At 41.3% G+C, this 19,369-nt stretch overlaps 1 protein-coding gene across 1 annotated transcript in view; it reads left to right on the plus strand.

Moving 5' to 3' along the window:
- Positions 1-19,369, plus strand: part of PRIM2 (DNA primase subunit 2) — a 302,144-nt gene that overhangs the window by 163,408 nt on the left and 119,367 nt on the right. Inside the window, exon 8 of the mRNA XM_052648836.1 lies at positions 18,671-18,738. Coding sequence (XP_052504796.1) covers positions 18,671-18,738 — 68 coding nt within the window. The remainder of the gene's footprint in view (positions 1-18,670; positions 18,739-19,369) is intronic.

Genomic DNA, 19,369 nt, shown 5'->3' on the forward strand with positions numbered 1-19,369 from the left:
CTCCAGAGATTGAGGCAGGCAGGCGCTGTCAGGACAGCACGGGAGTCCTGCTGGGGTGGAGAGTGGAGAAGACGGGACACTCGCTCCTCCCAGGGCCTGAGGGTTGTGTGGGGGCTTGCCTTCTCCCAGCGCTGCTGCTTTCAGAGCTCAAAGGCCAGACCCATCTAGTCAACAGAAGTCAGTGCTCAAGAGTGCTTATTCGGTGCCTGTGGCTCATCCCACCACCCCCTCCTTTTCAAATTCACAGGAAAGGAAAGGCCAGACCCATCTAGTCAACAGAAGTCAGTGCTCAAGAGTGCTTATTTGGTGCCTGTGGCTCATCCCACCACCCCCTCCTTTTCAAATTCACAGGAAAGGATAGAACTTGAGTTTGGGCCGTTTTCCACAGGTTTCCAGATCTGTTTGCTCATATGCTTTGTGAATATGACTGCATAGGCTAAAATAATTAGACACATGAAGAGTACAACTACTAGTGACAACATAAAAGATAAACTGAATGATATATGTATGCCTCATGAAGTAGGATCATTAGAATAGAAAAATTAATAATGTATAATAAATATACATACTCAGTGATAAAGGAGGACACTTAGTAGTATTAAGAAGAAATAAGAAGTCGAAAATAAAAAGATGTAAATAGTAGACATGACAGAATAGTTGGAGTTACAGAACTTAATAAATCAGATAAACAAGATGGATACAAGTGAAAAGCAAATTATTGAACTTGAAGGTCATGTTAAGGAATTCTGGAGGCAGAGGAAAAGCAGGCATAGAAAATAGCAAATAAGCTAAGAAATATGGAGGAAAGAGAGTGGTGCCAACATTCAGAGAATAGGACTTCAGAGGGGAGAAGAGAAATTGGCAGAGAGAAGACTATTTGAAGAACTAATGATGGTTAGTTATTCAGAATTAAGAAAACAAAGACTTCAGATTGAAAGAACTAATAAAATACCAAGGAGGAAAAATAAGAAAAACCTACATCTTGATGATGGTGGTGGTGGTGGTTCAGTCGCTCGGTTGTGTCTGACTCTTTGGGACCCCATGGACTGCACACACCAGGCCTCCCTGTCCCTCACCAACTCCCAGAGTTTGCTCAAACTCATGTCCATTGAGTTGGCAGCAATATCCAACCATCTCATCCTCTCTTGCCCCTTCTCCTCCTGCCTGCAGTCTTTCTCAGCATCAGGATCTTTTCCAATAAGTCGGCTCTTCACTTCAGGTGGCCAGAGTATTGGAATTTCATCTTCAGCATCAGGTTTTCCAGTGAACATTCAGGGTTGATTTCCTTTAGGATTGTAAGTTTGATCTCCTTGCAGTCCAACGGACTGTCAGGAGTCTTCTCCAGCACCGCAGTTCAAAGGCATCAATTTTTCAGTGTTCAGCTTTCTTTATGGTCCAACTGTCACATCCATACATGACTACTGGAAAAACCATACCTTTGACTACACAGACCTGTTGGCAAAGTGTTGTCTCTGCTTTTTAATATGCTCTCTAGGTTGATCATAGCTTTTTTTCCAAGGAGCAAGTGTCTTTGAATTTCATGGCTGCAGTCACCATCTGCAGTGATTTTGGAGCCTAAGAAAATAAAGTCTGTCACTGTTTCCATTTTTTCCCCATCTATTGGCCATGATGTGATGGGACCGGATGCTATGATCTTAGTTTTTTGAATGTTGAGTTTTAAGCCAGCTTTTTTTCTGTCCTCTTTCACCTTCATCAAGAGGCTTGAGGCTCTTTACTTTCTCTTTTCTTTCTGCCATAAGGGTTGTTTCATCTGCATATATTGGCAGATGAGTGAAATTTAAGACTATCATAGCCAAAGAAACCTAAAACCTTTGGAGGTAAAGAATAGATTATCCACAAATTAAAATGAATTAGATTAAGTTTTCTTTTCATCCCTGAGATTCTTGGTTATGGCGAGTATTTGAGGTGAAGGAGGGAAATCATCTATATAATATATGTCAAGGCTATGGTTTTACCAGTGGTCATGTATGGATGTGAGAATTGGACTGTGAAGAAAGCTGAGCGCCGAAGAATTGATGCTTTTAACTGTGGTGTTGGAGAAGACTCTTGAGAGTCCCTTGGACTGCAAGGAGATCCAACCAAAGGATCTCCATTCTAAAGGAGATCAGTCCTGGGTGTTCTTTGGAAGGACTGATGTTGAAGCTGAAATTCCAATACTTGGCCACCTGATGCGAAGAGCTGACTTATTTGAAAAGACTCGGATGTTGGGAAAGATTGAAGGCAGGAGGAGAAGGGGACGACAGGATGAGATGGATGGATGGCATCACTGACTCAAAGGACGTGGGTTTGCATGGACTCCGGGAGTTGGTGATGGACAGGGAGGCCTGATGTGCTGCAGTTCATGGGGTCACAAAGAGTCAGACCCGACTGAGCGACTGAACTGAACTGAATATATAATTGAAAACTTGGAGAATAAATTTATCAATTCTTACTGCATTTGATAAAATATTTCTCACTGTAATAAGGGACCTATTTTCTCTATAACCTTCCTACTTGAGAAAAGATTTTCTGTATATAATTTTATGAATATATAAATATTTGGGAAAGTTGCTGCTGTTTTCATTAAAGAGATGCATTTCTTCTTACCTTTTTGGGGGAGTGGGTGTAGTTCTGTTTTATCTCCTGTTGGGCATAGCACTTTTTAGAAGCATGCTTTGGCAGCCGCAGATATAAGATGGATGATTTTCTATTTCTGATGTTTGCATGTGACTTTAGTGATTTGCAGTTTCTCTTCTTCATGCTCCTAGATTTAAGTTATTTAAATAGCATATTATTACTACTTGTGTTGGTTCCAGAAGGAAGTCATATTCACCTTTGGTTCAGAAATCCTCTGTCCAAAGGAAATAAAATGTGATTTATGTAATTTTAAAATTTCTGAAATCTACACTAAAAAAGTTTTAAAAGATTGGAATGAATTTTACTATATTTTATTGAACCTATATATAAAATATTCAACATGTTACCAATATACAGAATTTTTAATGAGATATTTTACATTATTTTAATTTTTAAAAGTTTGGTGGAGAGTTTGTAGTACATTTTAATTTTAACTGGCCACATTTCATGAACTTAATACTACATGTGGCTGGTAGCTGCCATCCTGTCTGTGCATTCCTAAAGAAATGATGGTTCAGTATCCTGAGAATGGTTGGGTAACTTCAGAGCTTCTTACAAGGCTTCAGTTGTATTAAGGGATCTTAGGCCTTGGTGGTCCTATAGCAAGTGACGCTTCATCTGTTAATTGTAGCTGATGATAAAAAGGAGCACTAAGATCGCAAGAAATTGATTGCTGTGGTCTTCCAGGTAGAAATTATGTTAGAACACACAATGCCTAACAAGCAGTTCAAACTTATCACGGACAAAGCTGAACTCTGACCTTCCTTCCAGATTGGCTCCTGCTGTGTTAGTAACTAGCTTCTTGTTTCTCTCCTGGCACAGAGGCCAACAGCTCTGTCTTTGACTTCCAGCTGGAAAGTTGGTGAAAAACCATAGTCTCCTGTTGCAAAGGCCCAGTTGCCTTAAGTCCTTCATTGCCCATGATTTTACGATGATGTATCTTTAGTGAAAACAAGGAGTTTTACATAATGTTAATGTCACTTAAATAATTAACCTCAGTGAAGATTTAAGACAAATATTTGTGTTTTTCAGTCATTGACTTTTAAGTTTGTCAGCTCTGTGGTAGTTCACATGCCAACACTGTGGAAGCATCTTGGTAGGACCGATGTTAGCTCATACTGGTATTCATTTATGTTTGATTGAAATGATCGAACTGAGGGGAAAATGTAAGTCTGGCATAAATAGCAGAACAGAACAAAATTAAGCTTTGCATTTGGTGAACTGTGCTTTGTCCGGAGGATCTTGTAGCTGTTCGTTCAGAATATTTTATTGGAAAAAGTAAACTTAGAAAATGTAAGATGCATAGCTGTCCCTCACACCAGTTTTGTAACTGGTTTTGACACTCTAAGTGCAACAAAAATGCATATTTACTTAATAGATTGCTTCAGGAGAATACTGCTTTGGGCCTTTCTGTGTGTAGTGCGATTTTTTGGAACATTGCCTATAGGTTTTTGTTCCTTTTCCTAAGGTATGTAATAAACCGTGAAGATGTCAGATATTAAGGATAGCTGTTGCTCAGACTTGTCCTTTGCTTGTCTGGTTATTCATCAAACACTATCAACCTGATGGTGCCAGAAGGTATGAAATAATGTCATTGGAAAGCTGTCGGTCACATGTATGTCAAGGTCTTTTAAAGTCTCAACTAGCTGTTCTGATGTCAGAGGATGTTTTACAAATACGCTCTGTGAAAATGATTGCTTCTAGGAGATGGATCTTTATACATGTTCACTTTATCATTGTTGCCTGCTTGCTCAGTTATGTTTGACTCTTTTGTGACCGCCTGGACTATAGCCTGCCAGGCTCCTCTTGTCCATGGTATTTCCCAGGGAAGAATACTGGAGTGGGTTACCATTTTCTTCTCCAGGGGATCTTCCCAACCCAGGAATCAAACCCATGTCTCCTGGTTGGCAGGCTGATTCTTTACCACTGAGCCACCTGAGAAGCCCCATGCTTACTTTACCCTTCCTGATTTCATTCCTTGGTGCTTCGGGCTAGATTAAGGTGCAGGTTATCACAATATGTATGTCAGGGTGGTCTGGCATCCACATCCTAGACAACTTGCAGGGCGGCGTCTGTCACTAAAACGCAGCTCATAGTTTTGGGCCCTCAGAACAATAGGCACTTGTTACAATAGCCACGTTATTCTTTAAAAACCTCCAGCTAAGTAAGCAGGGAAGGATTCTTTAAATTTTCAGACCAGCATCTCTTTACTACAGAATCTAGTTACTGTCTCTAACTTTAAAATCATAGAAAAGGTCATAGCCTGGAAGGAAATAAGGAGTAAGAAAAAAATTTGACCTTTCTTAGGAAAATGCAATTTTGCTTGAAATTTCTGTTTGCTGGTGATCTAAATTAACTATGAATGACTTTATGCTTGTATTAATAGATTAAATTCATCGGTTTAGCTTGGTGTTCTTAAGGGGATTGTATATTATTATAAACTTCTATGAATTTAGAAATGAGACCAGGCATCTAGTTTACTACTTGTGATAATTCTTAACTTTGGAAAAAACAGAAAAATAAAAGGAAGAAAGAAAAGAGGGTTTGGGGAACTCAGCTGTGTTGGTTGAAACACTTCAAAATACATTTATTTCATTTTCCTTCGTACTTCTTCAGTTGTACTGAGTTTTGTCTCCAAATTTATAGTGAATTATTTTGAAAATCATCTTATCCGATTGTGAAGTGCTGAGGTAGAAAGTTTAGGTGGCGTTGTTTAAATGTCCTTATCACAGCAAAGATGTTATAGTTCTCTATTGCCTTCTCATGAGTGGTGGTTATTGGTTTTTATGTCCTAATAAGGGAAATTTTTTTTCCTGTTCTGATTTGTTTCAAATATAGTCATCAGAAATTTTATGATCACAAGGTGAGGCAAAACATGCTTGTCTGTGCATTACTGAAAGCTGGTCAAATATTTTAAGACACTCCTTTTAGAAGGGCTTAAGTGTAGAAATTTTTAAGTAGAGTAACAAAATTCTATATAATAGTCATACTTATTTTTAAAGGAAAACTGTAGGACTACTTCATGAATAGAGAAAATAGTTTACATTTCAGCTGAATTGAACGCAACCAACAGTAGCGCGAAGCTTTGTTACATCAGAATAAACGGAGTGCGGTGTGGAGGCACGCTGGACTGTGCCCTGGACTGAGGACACAGGCTGCAGCTGGAGAGGCTGGGGGACCAAGGTGCAGGAGCAGGCTGCAGAGGCGGGCGAGGCCGCTCGGCTGCTCAGTGAGGAGCACCTCCTGCACTGGGTGTCAGCACGCCTGGCCGAGGGACGCCTTCCCAGAATCAGTCATGCACTGATGTTCAGCCGTGGCGGGAGAGGAGTGGTTTTTAAGTGACTTCAGGTGCGCGCCCAGGAACTGTGTTTTGTCATACAGCTGCACCTGTCACTGAGGCTGTGATGACGGTCCCTGTCCACTCCTGTCACTCCACTCCCCTGGGCCCTGTCTCCACGTCCAGGTGCTCATGAAAGACCAAATTAAGGGAAAATGAGTTGTAGAAAAGTGAGAGTACTGACACATACATATCGTTTGTGTGTTGCTACACTTGGTTAAATGAGTGAAAGTCACTCAGTTGTGTCCAATTCTTTGTGACCCCATGGACTGAATGTATAGTCCATGGAATTCTCCAGACCAGAATACTGGAGTAGATAGCCTTTCCCTTCTCCAGGAGATCTGCCCAACCCAGCGACTGAACCCAGGTCTCCCGCATTGCAGGCAGATTCTTTACCAGCTGAACCACAAAGGAAGCCCAAGAATACTGGAGTGGGTAGCCTATTCCTTCTCCAGTGGATCTTCCCGACCCAGGATTTGAACTGGGGTCTCCTTCACTGCAGGCGGATTCTTTACCAACTGAGCTATGAGAGAAGCCCTGTCTCTACGCTTGGTAGTTAAATATAATTGTGGATACTTTGACATTAAATTCAGTTTAATTTATTTAATAAATAAATTTATGTAAGTGTAGGGTAGAGTAGGTTAATTTGACGTTTTCAACATTAGAAATAGTACATTGCTTAGTAATATTTACAAAAGAGCTAAGATTGCCAGTTTAACAGGCAGCTGGAGTCTGACATTTCTAACAGGAAATAGGTTCAGCAGGAAGTTAAAGAATTTTGGACTTAAGATAAAAACATGCACTGTGAAGGCCACTCTTCTCTCTGGATGGTCCTTCAGACCTTTACTAGAAGCCTATAGAAATGTTTGGCAGCTCCAGTGCATATAGTGAAATTTGTGTGGGTATTTAGGAAGCTTTATGAGTAACTTCCACATGATAAGATTCTGCTCAAGATTCATGCTTACAACAAACAGAAAAGGAATACTTTCCTTCCAGAAAACCCAGATAAGTATACTTCTTACATTAAATAAGAAGTTGACAAATACAAATTTAGGTAAATATGGTAGAGATTTTGGAATACAAAAATGATGAGTGAAATTATGATAATAATGAAAAATGACCATTCAGTCACTGCCTCACAAATTTATTAAGTGAATGAAAAAATCTAGGTATTTCAATGATGTTTAGAGTCTTTGCATATAAAAATATATGGTGGAAACAAGTGTGTGGTCTGCCCCTCTGTAGTTGTGATATTACGTGGCGTGACACTGGACCTGGCCAGTGAAGTGTGGCAGGAGCCAGAATCACGACAGCCAAACTCCCCACCTCAGATGGATCAGCAGAGACTGCTCTCGGGGCTGTAGGAGTGAAAGTGTGATTGTATGTTTTCTAAAGCTCTCAGATGACCACGTCTGTGGGATTGTATGTCCTACGGCATGTATAGAGAACGTATAGCACAGTGGTATAGCACTGTTGACTCGATGGTAAGTAGAATAAGCATCTTTAGTAGTAAACCAAGTGCAAATTCGGGATACATTTTAAAAATAAATACAGGAGACTAAAAGATTAAGGCATAAAGGTCACTGGTTCCCTGGTGCTTTTGGCTGAATAGTTCTTAAATGCTTTCGATGCCTTGGGAGGAATAACCCTGTTAGAGAATGTTGTAGGATTGGAATCTGGGTAGCGCTCCTAGCAGAATGCTCTGAGTATGAAAGACACGAGGAATGCAGGCTGTCTTGCTGCTGCTCATTCCCACCCACAAGAGCAGTCAGTCATTTACAAGGACAAACAAAGGGTCGGTAGTTCAGTCTCGCAGGTGCCAATGTGGAAATCAAAATGTGTTGGATCCACTTGTCAGGTTTTCGTTTTGCTTGTGAGAAGTCCCGCTGCGAAACTGCTTGCTACAGGAGCTTAAGAACTTGGTACTCAAACTATGAGAGTATTCTAGAAGTAAAATGGTTTTATGGTTGTTTTACTCTAAGGGAGAAAGTTCAGCGATCCATGTACATTTAGCACCACATGACCCAGGTTCGATCCCTGGGCTGGGAAGATCCCCTGGAGAAGGGAAAGGCTACCCACTCCAGTATTCTGGCCTGGAGAATTCCATGGGCTGTATAGTCCACGGGGTCGCAAAGAGTCGGACATGAATGAGTGACTTTCACATTCACATCTCTTTTTCATTCCTTTTTTCCTTGCTCAAGCAATTGTTTTACATTTTTAAATGATGTAGAACCTCAGTAACGTGCTTAGCTTAACCTTTGAGTAACAAGCTTTTTTTCACACCATAGGCTTCATGACCAGAAATCAGCCCTGGGATTATCTGCTTGTACTGGTCCCAGGTTTGCTTTCTCAGTTCTTCACATCATCCAGACTCCTGAGCTGGAAATATCTTGTTAACTCTGCACTGTTTAATATTCTTTAGAAACTCAGCTGCTTGGGCATACTTAGAGCTCGAGTAGAATCTGTGCATTTTGTTTGACAAGGTTGTTTACTGGTGTTTAGAGGCCGTGTATTGGAAATCATGTTTGTGGGCAGCGGAGCGGGGAGGGTCCCTGTGCTGAAGCATTGCACAGATGAGACCAGCTCTGCTGTGGAGATCGAGTGAGGTGATGTGTCCAGGCTTGAGAAACACCAGAAAGTGCTACAGGTGTCTGAACATGAAACCAAGGAGCAGATTGGGTTGCAGGAGTGACAGAATGTGAATTCTCGCTCTCTGGGATTTGTAGTTGGGATCTGTTGCTATTATAAGAAAATACAGTTCAGAAAGATGCAGATTTTTCCATTGTTAAAATCAATGAAGTTAAAAGAGCAGCTGCTTGTAAAAGTTAGTTTTACTTGACGACTACCTCCATCCCAGTAATGAAAGGGCGTGATCTGTGGAACATCCTGTTCTCTCTGGAGCTGGATCTCAGTTACTCTGAGGTCTCAGTTTACATAAATCGTTGCCCTTTGGTTTCAAAGATTGTTTTCTTGACCATGAAATGCGTGTTTCTCAGAATATATATGCATGACTGTAGTCTGTGTCTTCAGTTTATGGTAGAGAAGGGTTGGCATGCTTGATACTGACCTGATGCTCCCGGGAATGCAGTTAGAGAATGCAGGAGGAGATACCTCAGCTCCTGTGTAAAGTGGGGAAGGACAAAAAGACATTTTGGAAAGCGTCCCCTGTTTATTTTTCATTAAAAACAAAACAAAAACAAAAACCACCTATTAGAAACCTGGCGTCCACACAAAAGCCTACATCTTTATTCGTAATTACCAAAGCTTGGAGCACCCAAGATGTCTTTCAGGTGGGGAATGGAAAAGTAAAGTAAGCTAGTACCTGAGCTCTCAAGCTGTGAAGAACCTGGAGCCAGTCTGAAAAGGCTGTGTCCTATACGTTTCCAACTATATACCGTTCTAGCAAAGGCAGAACTGTGGAGAGGGAAAAGATGAGTGGTTGCCCGGGATGAGGAGGGAGGGGAGGATGCGTGCGTGGCGTGCAGAGTATAGGGCCGCGAGACTGTTCTGTGTGACACTGCAGTGGTGGGGGCATGTCATTGTGTGATTGTCCAACCCACTGAATGCACAGCAGCAGAAGTGAGCCCCTGTAAGCCTCGGTCAGCTCTTGGGTGATGGTGATGTGTCAGTGTAGGCTCATCAGTTGTAATAAATACACCACTTTTGTGGTGGTGGTGGGGAGGTTGTGCGCGTGGGGGCAGAGAATGTATGGGAAGTTTGGTACTTCCTCTCAATTTTGCTGTAAACCTAAAACTGCTCCAAAAAAAGTCTGTTAAAAATAAAAAGTAAAAACAAAACAAAAAATGATCTGACTTTGGTCTCTGTTACGTGTGAACATGTATGAATCCTGAGCGCTAAGCAGCACTGTCAGTGACATCCCTGCCTTGTGCACACTCCCTGGGGAACCCTGCCCGTCCAAGTTGTGCCCCCTGCTTGAGCCTAAATAAACGTCCTCAGCTCCACACTTTCTCATGGGTATGTGTTCACTTGCCTCTTGAATATTCAAAAGCACCTCAAATTCAGCATGCCTCTGCGTGTTCTCTCCCGGGGCCACTGTGCTGCAGTTGACAGAACTGTCCATCCCCCGACCGTGCTCTCTGACTCTCCTTCTGCTCTGGCTGTGAACTTGCGTGGAGGATCCTCCTTCTCGTTTTCTCTGTTACTGCTGCCGTGTTCTGCACCTCGGCTTCCAGACGGCCCTCCTCCAAGACATTCCTCTCTCGGAGAAATTCCTCAGCCTGCCCTCCCTGCCTGAACTGCTTCACGCACAAATGTATGCAAAATGGTGTAACAGACGCTCATGTTCTTACCTCCAGGATCCTCATTCCAAAGGTTGCCTTTTCCATGCTGACCTAATTTCAGTGAGACATCTCACATTGTTTTCTCTGCCTGCCTTACTCTTGAAGAGATCAGAGAACCCAGCAGGTTCTATAGCCAGACTTTTCCATTCTTAAGTGGTTAATGTAATGCTATTTGTGTCAGTGTTTTCAAAATGTTATGTCCCTTTGGGATAGATGTGTTTCAGGACAAATATTTTGGACTCCTTTTCAAAATTACTTATCCACCAGAAACTGCAACTTGTAATAGTTAGCATTAATTAATATCTCAAACAGTGTTTACCCCAGCACTGTAATTCCAGCACTGTTCCATCCGTGACACGGGCTGCTGCTTCCCCAGACCTCGGCTTTCCATCCTGGCCTCACGCGGGTGCCGTCTGTAGGTCCTGCGCTCCTGCTGAGGGGATTGTTTCCTCAGGAGGAGATGACGAGGTGGACCAGAGTCCTCCCGACGTGCTTTTACCTTTTGAGCCTTTGAATCGGTGTGGTATTTAATGTCATTAAAAGGAGAATTATTAGTTGGCAAAACATATTATTTCTCGTATGGCAAAATGGAAGATTTACTAAACGATTATCATCTTTGTAATGAAGTTTATTTAAGAGTCAGTAGTATATAATACTTGCCAAAAAACAGTATAAACCTTGCATTAATTCAGTGTCTTAGATGTATTTTTAATGAGAAGACATCTTAAGAGCTCACCTTTGACCTCTCAACAATAATAAGAAATAAGATACATGTTATGCCAAATTTTATTATGATTCCCATGAAATAGCCCTGACACAGACCCTGCATTTAGGCTTTGCAGATGTAAACTCTGATAGATCTTTATCTTTCACTGTTGGTGATTTGTGTGTCAAGGACGCCATTGTATTTTCTGTCAAAACAAAGTGCTAAACATACCTAGAAACCAAAGACTATTTAAACTAGACAAATACTCATTTCAGGTTGTAGAGGAAAGTCCTTAATGCTGAAAATCTTGTTAATGATTGTATATCGCTTTCTTGGAAGGCTGACAGTTGTGATTTATTAGTTTTTGATTTAGATTTAGATTTGCTCAAAGCAGGAATTTGAAAAGCTTTAGTATGAAAAGTATACACATAAAACTTTTTATGGTTATCAATTTTTAATTAAAGTGTAATTGATTTGCAGTGTTGTATTAAATTCTGCTGTATAGCAAAATGATTCAGTTATATACATGTATACATACATGCTTTTTAAAACAATCTTTTCCATTCTGATTTATCATAGGATATAGAATATAGTTATATGTGGAATCTACACTGTGGCATAGATGAACCTAGATATTCTTTATTTTCATCAATTAATGGGATTACACAGTTGCAAGTTTCTGACCCCTCATAGCTCAGCAGATATAGTAGTAGCTACTTGGGCCTGTAGAGGACTGTCAGAAGAAACAGTGGAAACAGCAATCCCTAAAATGAAGTTTACATTTTGGCATCAAAAAGTCAGCAGATGGCTTTCACTCTAAAGAGCTTTGAAATAGCGTTATTACCTCATGTCATTAACATGCAGAGATGTGTGCTCTTTTTGTTAGTTTTTGCCTTATCTATAGAGGTGCTCCTATGTTGGTGCATATATGTTTATAACTGTTATATCTTCTTTTTGGATTGAGCCCTCGATCATTAGGTAGTGTCCCTCTCTGTCTCTTATAACAGTCTTTGTTTTAAAGTCTGTTTTGTCTGATATGAGTATTGTTACTCTAGCTTTCTAATGAATTCCGTTTGCGTGGAATACCTTCTCCTAGCCCCATACTTTCAGTCTGTAAGTATCCTTAGGTCTGAGGTGGGTCTCTTACAGACATCATATATATAGGTCTGGTTTTTGTATCGATCCAGCCGGTCTGTGTCTTTTGGCTGGTGCATTTAATCTGTTTACATTTAAAGGTAATTATCGATATGGACGATGCTATTGCCATTTTCTTAATTGTTTTGGCTTTATTGTTTGTAGGTCTTTTCCTTCTCTTGTGTTTTCTGCTTAGAGTAGTTCCTTTAGCATTTGGTGTAAAACTGGTTTGCTGCTGCTGCTAAGTTGCTTCAGTCGTGTCTGACTCTGTGCGACCCCATAGACGGCAGCCCACCAGGCTCCCCCGTCCCTGGGATTCTCCAGGCAAGAACACTGGAGTGGGTTGCCATTTCCTTCTCCAGTGCGAGAAAGTGAAAAGTGAAGGTGAAGTCGCTCAGTCATGTCCGACTCCTAGCGACTCCATGAACTGCAGCCCACCAGGCCCCTCTGTCCATGGGATTTTCCAGGCAAGAGTACTGGAGTGGGTGGTACTGAATTCTCTTAACTCTTGCTTGTCTGTAAGACTTTTGATTTCTCCATTAAATCTGATCGAGAGTTTTGCTGGGTAGAGTGTTCTAGGTTGTAGGTTCTTCCCTTTCATCACATGAAATATATCGTGCCATTCCTTTTGTGCTTGTAGAGTTTCTGTTGAGAAGTCAGCTGATAATCTCATGGGATTTTTCTTGTATGTTATCTGTCTTTTTTCCCTTATTGCTTTTAATATTTTATCTTTGTCTTTAATTTTTGTCAGTTTGATTACTATGTGTCTTGGTGTGTTCCTCCTTGCGTTTATCCTGCCTGGAACTCTCTGTGCTTCCTGGACTTGCTTGACTATTTCCTTTTCCTGTGTTAGGGAAGTTGTCAGCTATAGTCTTCAAATGTTTTCTCAGGTCCTTTTTTTCTTTCTTCTCTTCTCCTATAATGTGAATATTGGTGTGTTTAATGTTGTCTCAGAGGTGTCTCAGGCTGTCATCATTTATTTCATACTTTTTTTCTGTATTATATTTTGCAGCAGTGATTTCCACCGTTCTGTCTTCTAGGTCACTTATCTGTTCTTCTGCCTCAGTTATTCTGCTATTGATTCCTTCTGGTGTGTTGTTCATCTCTGTTTGTTTCTAGGTCTTTGGTAGACTTTTCTTGCATCTTCTCAATCCTTGCCTTCATTCTTTTTCTGAGATCCTGGGTCATCTTCACTGTCATTACTCTGAATTCTTTTTCTGGAAGGTTGCCTATCTCCAGTTCATTTAGTTCTTTTTCTGGGAATTTATCTTGTCCCTTCATCTGGGACATAGTCCCATTTCTTTTCATTTTGGTTAGCTTTCTGTGAGTGTGGTTTTCTAGGCTGCGGGATTATAGTTCTTGCTTCTTCTGTCTGCCCTCTGGTGGATGAGAGTAAGAGGCTAGTGCAAGCTTCCTGATGGGAAGGAAGGACTGGCTGTGGGGAAAACTGGGACTTGCCCTGGTGGGCAGGGCCATGCTCAGTAAAGAATCCAGTTGTCTGCTGATGGATGGGGCTGTGCTCCTTCCCTGTTAGTTGTTTGGCCTGAGGTGACTCAGTCATGGAGTCTGTAGGCTTTGTGTGGGTGTTAAGTTGCTTCCTGGTGGGTGTTAAGGGGCTTCCCTGGTGGCTCAGAGGGTAAAGTGTCTGCCTGCAATGTGGGAGGCCCGGCTTCAATCCCTGGATTGGGAAGATCCCCTGGAGGAGGAAATGGCAGCCCACTCTGGTACTCGTGCCTGGAAAATCCCATGGATAGAGGAGCCTGGTAGGCTACAGTCCATGGGGTCGCAAAGAGTCAGACATGCCTGAGCAACTTCACTTTCACTTTAAGTTGCTTCAGTCACGTCTGACTCTGTGACTCTGTGACTGCAGACCGTCAGGCTCCTCTGTCCATGTGTTTCTCCAGGCGAGAATACTGGAGTGGATTGCCATGCCCTCTTCCAGGGAGTCTTCCCAACCCAGGGATCGAACCTGTGTCTCTTACCTCTCCTGCATTGGCAGGTGGGTTTGTACCACTGGTGCCAGCTGGCAAGCACTGTGGTGGGGCTGAGGTCGACCTCCAAGGGGATTTGCCCCAACGTGTGGCCGACACGTGCCTCCCAGGACTGCTGCTGCTGGTGCCTGTCCCTGTGGCAGGCCACTGACAACCCATCCTCTGCAGGAGGCCCTCAGACACTTACAGGAAGGTCTGGCTCAGGCTCCTGTAGGGCCGCTGCTCCTTTCTCCTGGGTCCTGGTGCACCCAGGGTCTGTTTGTGCCCTCCTAGAGTGGAGTCTCTGTTTCGCCCAGTCCTGTGGAAGTCCTGTAATCAAATCGCATTGGCCTTCACAGTCAGGCTCACTGGGGATTCCCAGTCTTTTGCCAGGTCCCTGGGCTGGGAAGCCTGATGTGGGGCCTAGAGCCTTCACAGCAATTACAGATCTCCAGTGTGGGCTGCCCACCTGGCAGGTGTGAGATTTGCTTTTACTGTGGTTGCACCCCCATCTTGTTGTGACTTCTCCTTTGTCCTTGGAAATGGCGTGTCTTTTTTTTTGGTGGGTTCCAGTGTCCTCCTGCTGATGGTTGTTGAATAGCTAGTTGAGATTTTGGTGTTCTTGCAGGAGAAGATGAGCTCACGTCTTTCTACTCTGCTTGAACCAATTTTGTGAGATGTATTTTTAGTACTAAAATAAATGAATAATCTTTGGTAGCTCATTTTATCATTTTGAAGACAAGACTAGGTTTATTCTTGAAGGCAGGAATTTTATTTTTTTCTCTGACATTATTCCCATTCACTGTGGTTTCAGTTTCATTGACAAAACCCTAATCTGAGATGTGTGCTCTTTTTGCAAATGCTAATTGTTTCACAAGTTGAAAGCAGAACCTTTGGAAAACTCAGAAATCTTCCTTGAGATGATTTTACCCAGAACATTGATCCTTGTTTTAGGAATTATTATTGTAAGTGATTCAAACTTGGAGATAGGTTTTGGGGGTTGGGAAGAGGTGGGCAGAGGACCGGATCGTTGAGGCTGCGTTTTGGAAACTGGAGCTGGGGCCCGTCTCTGCCTGCTCTGCCCTGCTGCGTCTGGTGGAGACGCTGAGCAGTCGTCCGCTTTATCTTGACAGTTCAGCACAAGTGGAGGTTTCTAGGAAGCTATCTGATGAGAGAGTAGGTATCATGATGTTAGCCTGTGGGAATTTTAACTGATTTTAACTCTGGGAGTGGGTAACTTTCATTTTGAAAATTTCACTCTGGTCTTGGTGTAGAAGGAAGGAATTGGAGGCAGAAACATGGTGAGTGGAGATGCTGTCTCCATAGTCCAGAACAAAGGAAACTGAGGCTCAGGTGGAGATGGGAGTATGATTTAGAACTATTTCCTACAGGGATTGAAGAGCTGTTTATAAATATTTTGCTGGTGTTTCTGTCTGCTTGCTTTCATTTAGGAAACATGGGTTGATTAGGAATCATGCTACATGGATTGACAGGAGCAACTGAAAAAGCCTAGACTGTCTGCTTCATCTGTTTTCAGAAAATTGATTTTGAAATGTCTAAATAAATTATTTTAACCATTTTAGAGCATAGCTTTAGTTCTGAACCATGAAACCTCTTGAACAATGAAAATGACATTTTGTAAAGAGATTTGATGTTAGCAGATATAGGGTGTAGTAAAGTGTTTTGTTTATAAAACCTTAATAAAATTTTACTGTCATGAACTAGTAGACTTAGCATTTCTTTGGGATACTAAGAGTCTTTTGGTTGCACTGAAATTGTAGCAGACTGTCTCACTTTATTAACTGTTCATATATTTTGACTCACAAAATTAGGATTTTTCACTATTATTAGACAATATATAAAAATGACTCCATATTTTGCATTTTAGTCAACATTTTTTCACCTGAGTATACTATAAATAATATAGTATTTATTAGATGTTTTTAAAGCAATAGTTTTATTTATAAAATGTTGAAAATTAGGTTTGATGGATTAAATTAATTGATGAATTACTTTAAATTAATAAAATGATTAAAGAGACAGGTTACCCTATATATATGCTGAAGCTGAAACTCCAGTACAATGGCCACCTGATGCAAAGAGCTGATTCATTTGAAAAGACCCTGATGCTGGGAAGGATTGAAGGGGGGAGGAGAAAGGGACAGCAGAGGATGAGATGGTTGGATGGCATCACTGATTCTATGGACATGGGTTTGGGTAAACTCCGGGAGTTGGTGATGGACACAGAAGCCTGGGGTGCTGCAGTCCATGGGGTCACAAAGAGTCAGACAGGACTGAGCAACTGAACTGAACTGATACCCTGTATAAAACCAGAGGATATCCTTTAGTTTCTTTTTTTGTCTTAAGAAGGTTCTGTTTTGTGAATTATCAAATGATTTATTAGTAGAATATAAGAGCTGTATATTTGATACAGTTGAATCGAAAAGAAATCTTTTACTTCTGGTGTTTTATTTAGGTGACTTAAGTATCTTATTACTTTGAATGAATGTTTTAAATTTCTTTAGTTCAAATTCTTATAGAATAAGAGGACTTCCTCAAGAAAAGAGAGAAATATAGGTACAGGGACATATAATGTTAATATTATTGCACTAAAATATATCAGAGGCTCACATTTCCATGATACACTTTCAACCTGAGACACAATATTTAGGAATAAGGTTTTGGCCCTTCCATTTTGTTTATAGATCAATTGGGGGTCATATTTCAGTGTTGAATACTTCGAATTGCCTTCAGATCAGTTCAGTTCGGTCACTCAGTCGTGTCCAACTCATTTCGACACGATGGACTATGGCATGCCAGGCTTGCGTGTCCATCACCAACTCCTGGAGTTAACTTAAACTCATGTCCATCGAGTCGGTGATGCGATCCAGCCATCTCCTCCTCTGTCATCCCTTTCTCCTTCTGCCTTCTGTTGTTCCCAGTATCAGGGTCTTTTCCAATGAGTTAGTTCTTCACATCAGGTGGCCAAAGTATTGGAGTTTCAGCTTCAGCATCAGTCCTTCCAATGAATATTCAGGACTGATTTCCTTTAGGATGGACTGATTTGATCTCCTTGCAGCCAAAGGGACTCTCAAGAGCCTTCTCCAACACCACAGTTCAAAAGCATCAGTTCTTCGGCTCTCAGCTTTCTTTATAGTTCAACTCTCATATCCATACATGACTACTGGAAAAACCATAGTTTGACTAGACAGACATTTGTTGGCAAAGTAATGTCTTTAATAAGCTGTCTAGGTTGGTCATAACTGTTCTTCCAACTGTTCTTCCTTTTAATTTCATGACTGCAATCACCATCTACAATGATTTTGGAGCCCCCCCAAAATAAAGTCTCCCACTGTTTCCATTATTTCCCCATCTATTTGCCATGAAGTGATGGGACCGGATGCCATGATCTTCGTTTTCTGAATGTTGAATTTTAAGCCATCCTTTTCACTCTCCTCTTTCACTTTCAACAAGAAGCTCTTTAGTTCTTCTTCACTTTCTGCCATAAGGGTGGTGTCATCTGCATATCTGAGGTTATTGATATTTCTCCTGATAATCTTGATTCCAACTTGTGCTTCATCCAGCCCAGCATTTCTCATGATGTACTCTGCATATAAGTTAAATAAGCAGGATGACAATATACAGCCTTGACATACTCCTTTCCCGATTTGGAATGAGCCTGTTGTTCCTTGTCCAGTTCTAACTGTTGCTTCCTGACCTGCGTACAGGTTTCTTAGGAGACAGGTCAGGTGGTCTGGTATTCACATCTCTTGAAGTATTTCCCACAGTTTGCTGTGATCCACACAGTCAAAGGCTTTGGCATAGTCAATAAAGCAGAAATAGATGTTTTTCGGGAATTCTCTTGCTTTTTCGATGATCCAGCAGATGTTGGCAATTTGGTCTCTGGTTCCTCTGCCATTTTAAAATCCAGCTTGAACATCTGGAAGTTCACGGTTCATGTATTATTGAAGCCTGGCTTGGAGAATTTTGAGCATTACGTTGCTAGAGTGTGAGATGTGTGAATTGCCTTCATATGTTTATAAGATATTTTTGGTTTCTTATAGTAACATGGTTGTCAAAATGAAGGAATGAATGTTTGTGTGTGTGTGTGTGTATGCATACACTTCTGCATGTAACCAGTTTCACAGTGACTGAGCTATAAATGAAAGTCTCTCTCCCTAATTTCTTCATCATCCTAGGAGTCAGTGCTACATGATTGGTTGCTATAAATTTAGAAGTTTTTCCATTTTTATTTTCAAAGATAATATTTTTGTGACCAGAGGCTTTTTCATGAACTCAGGTGGGTACTTCCCTCTTACTCTCTGTTTTGCCCCCTTTTTGTTTACTTTCAGACTCAGGGACATATGTAAGATTGACTCTGTAAAGCTCAGGTCATATGGTTAGCTTTAATGAAAAAATGGATCAGGTTTCTTTAGAATTCTTTGATTTAAAAATTGGAACAGTGTCCTTAAATTTTAGGAACACCCTCTCCTTCCATTCTCTTGTCCCCATTTTGCATTTATTATTCAAATAAGTTCAGTCTGCGGCCTTTGGTGTGGTTATTCACCCACTTCTCTGCTTTCAGTTAACAGCCAGGTCCTTGCCTGCCGTGCAGTCCGACGAGAGACTCCAGCCTCTGCTCAACCACCTCAGGTAACAACACAAAGGCCACCCTGTCGAGCTTGTAAGCGCACCTCCAGCACGGTGGGTAAAGCACCGCTGTGGGTGAAGCGCCTTGCAGGGCTAGAAACTTCACAAAGGTTTCCTTTTTCCTCTTCTTTCTTTCCCCCTTTAATTCTGTGGTTTAAGTTCTTAGTGCCATGTGCTTGTTACCCTTGACTTCCGGGTACTATAGAAAGTTCTTTTAATTGAATAAAAGTGTGTAGAACTGGTTGTTAAGTTAAAATGAGTAGCGATGACTGACTTGAGAAAGATTTCAAAGGGAATGAGCCAGTTTCTTAACTGTGAGACTAAGGCAGACTTGAGGAACCTGCATATAGTTTATTGGGAGTAGTTCAGATAAGTTTTGTTTTCTAAATTGAAAAAAAATTATCCTCATTATTTAAAAAGCAAACTTAGAAAATACAGAAAAGGAGGAAGAAAAGCATGTCATCACTATACTTTTATATAATTAGCTATTTTTTTCATTTTTTCTATTACTAAAATCTCTCCAAAAGCTTAATTTTATTTTCTTGTATGGTTTGGAGAAGGCAGTGCCACCCCACTCCAGTACTCCTGCCTGGGAAATCCCATGGGCGGAGGAGCCTGGTAGGCTGCAGTCCAT

Source organism: Budorcas taxicolor, chromosome 11, assembly GCF_023091745.1.
Source record: "Budorcas taxicolor isolate Tak-1 chromosome 11, Takin1.1, whole genome shotgun sequence".
In the NCBI taxonomy this organism is placed as follows: domain Eukaryota; kingdom Metazoa; phylum Chordata; class Mammalia; order Artiodactyla; family Bovidae; genus Budorcas; species Budorcas taxicolor.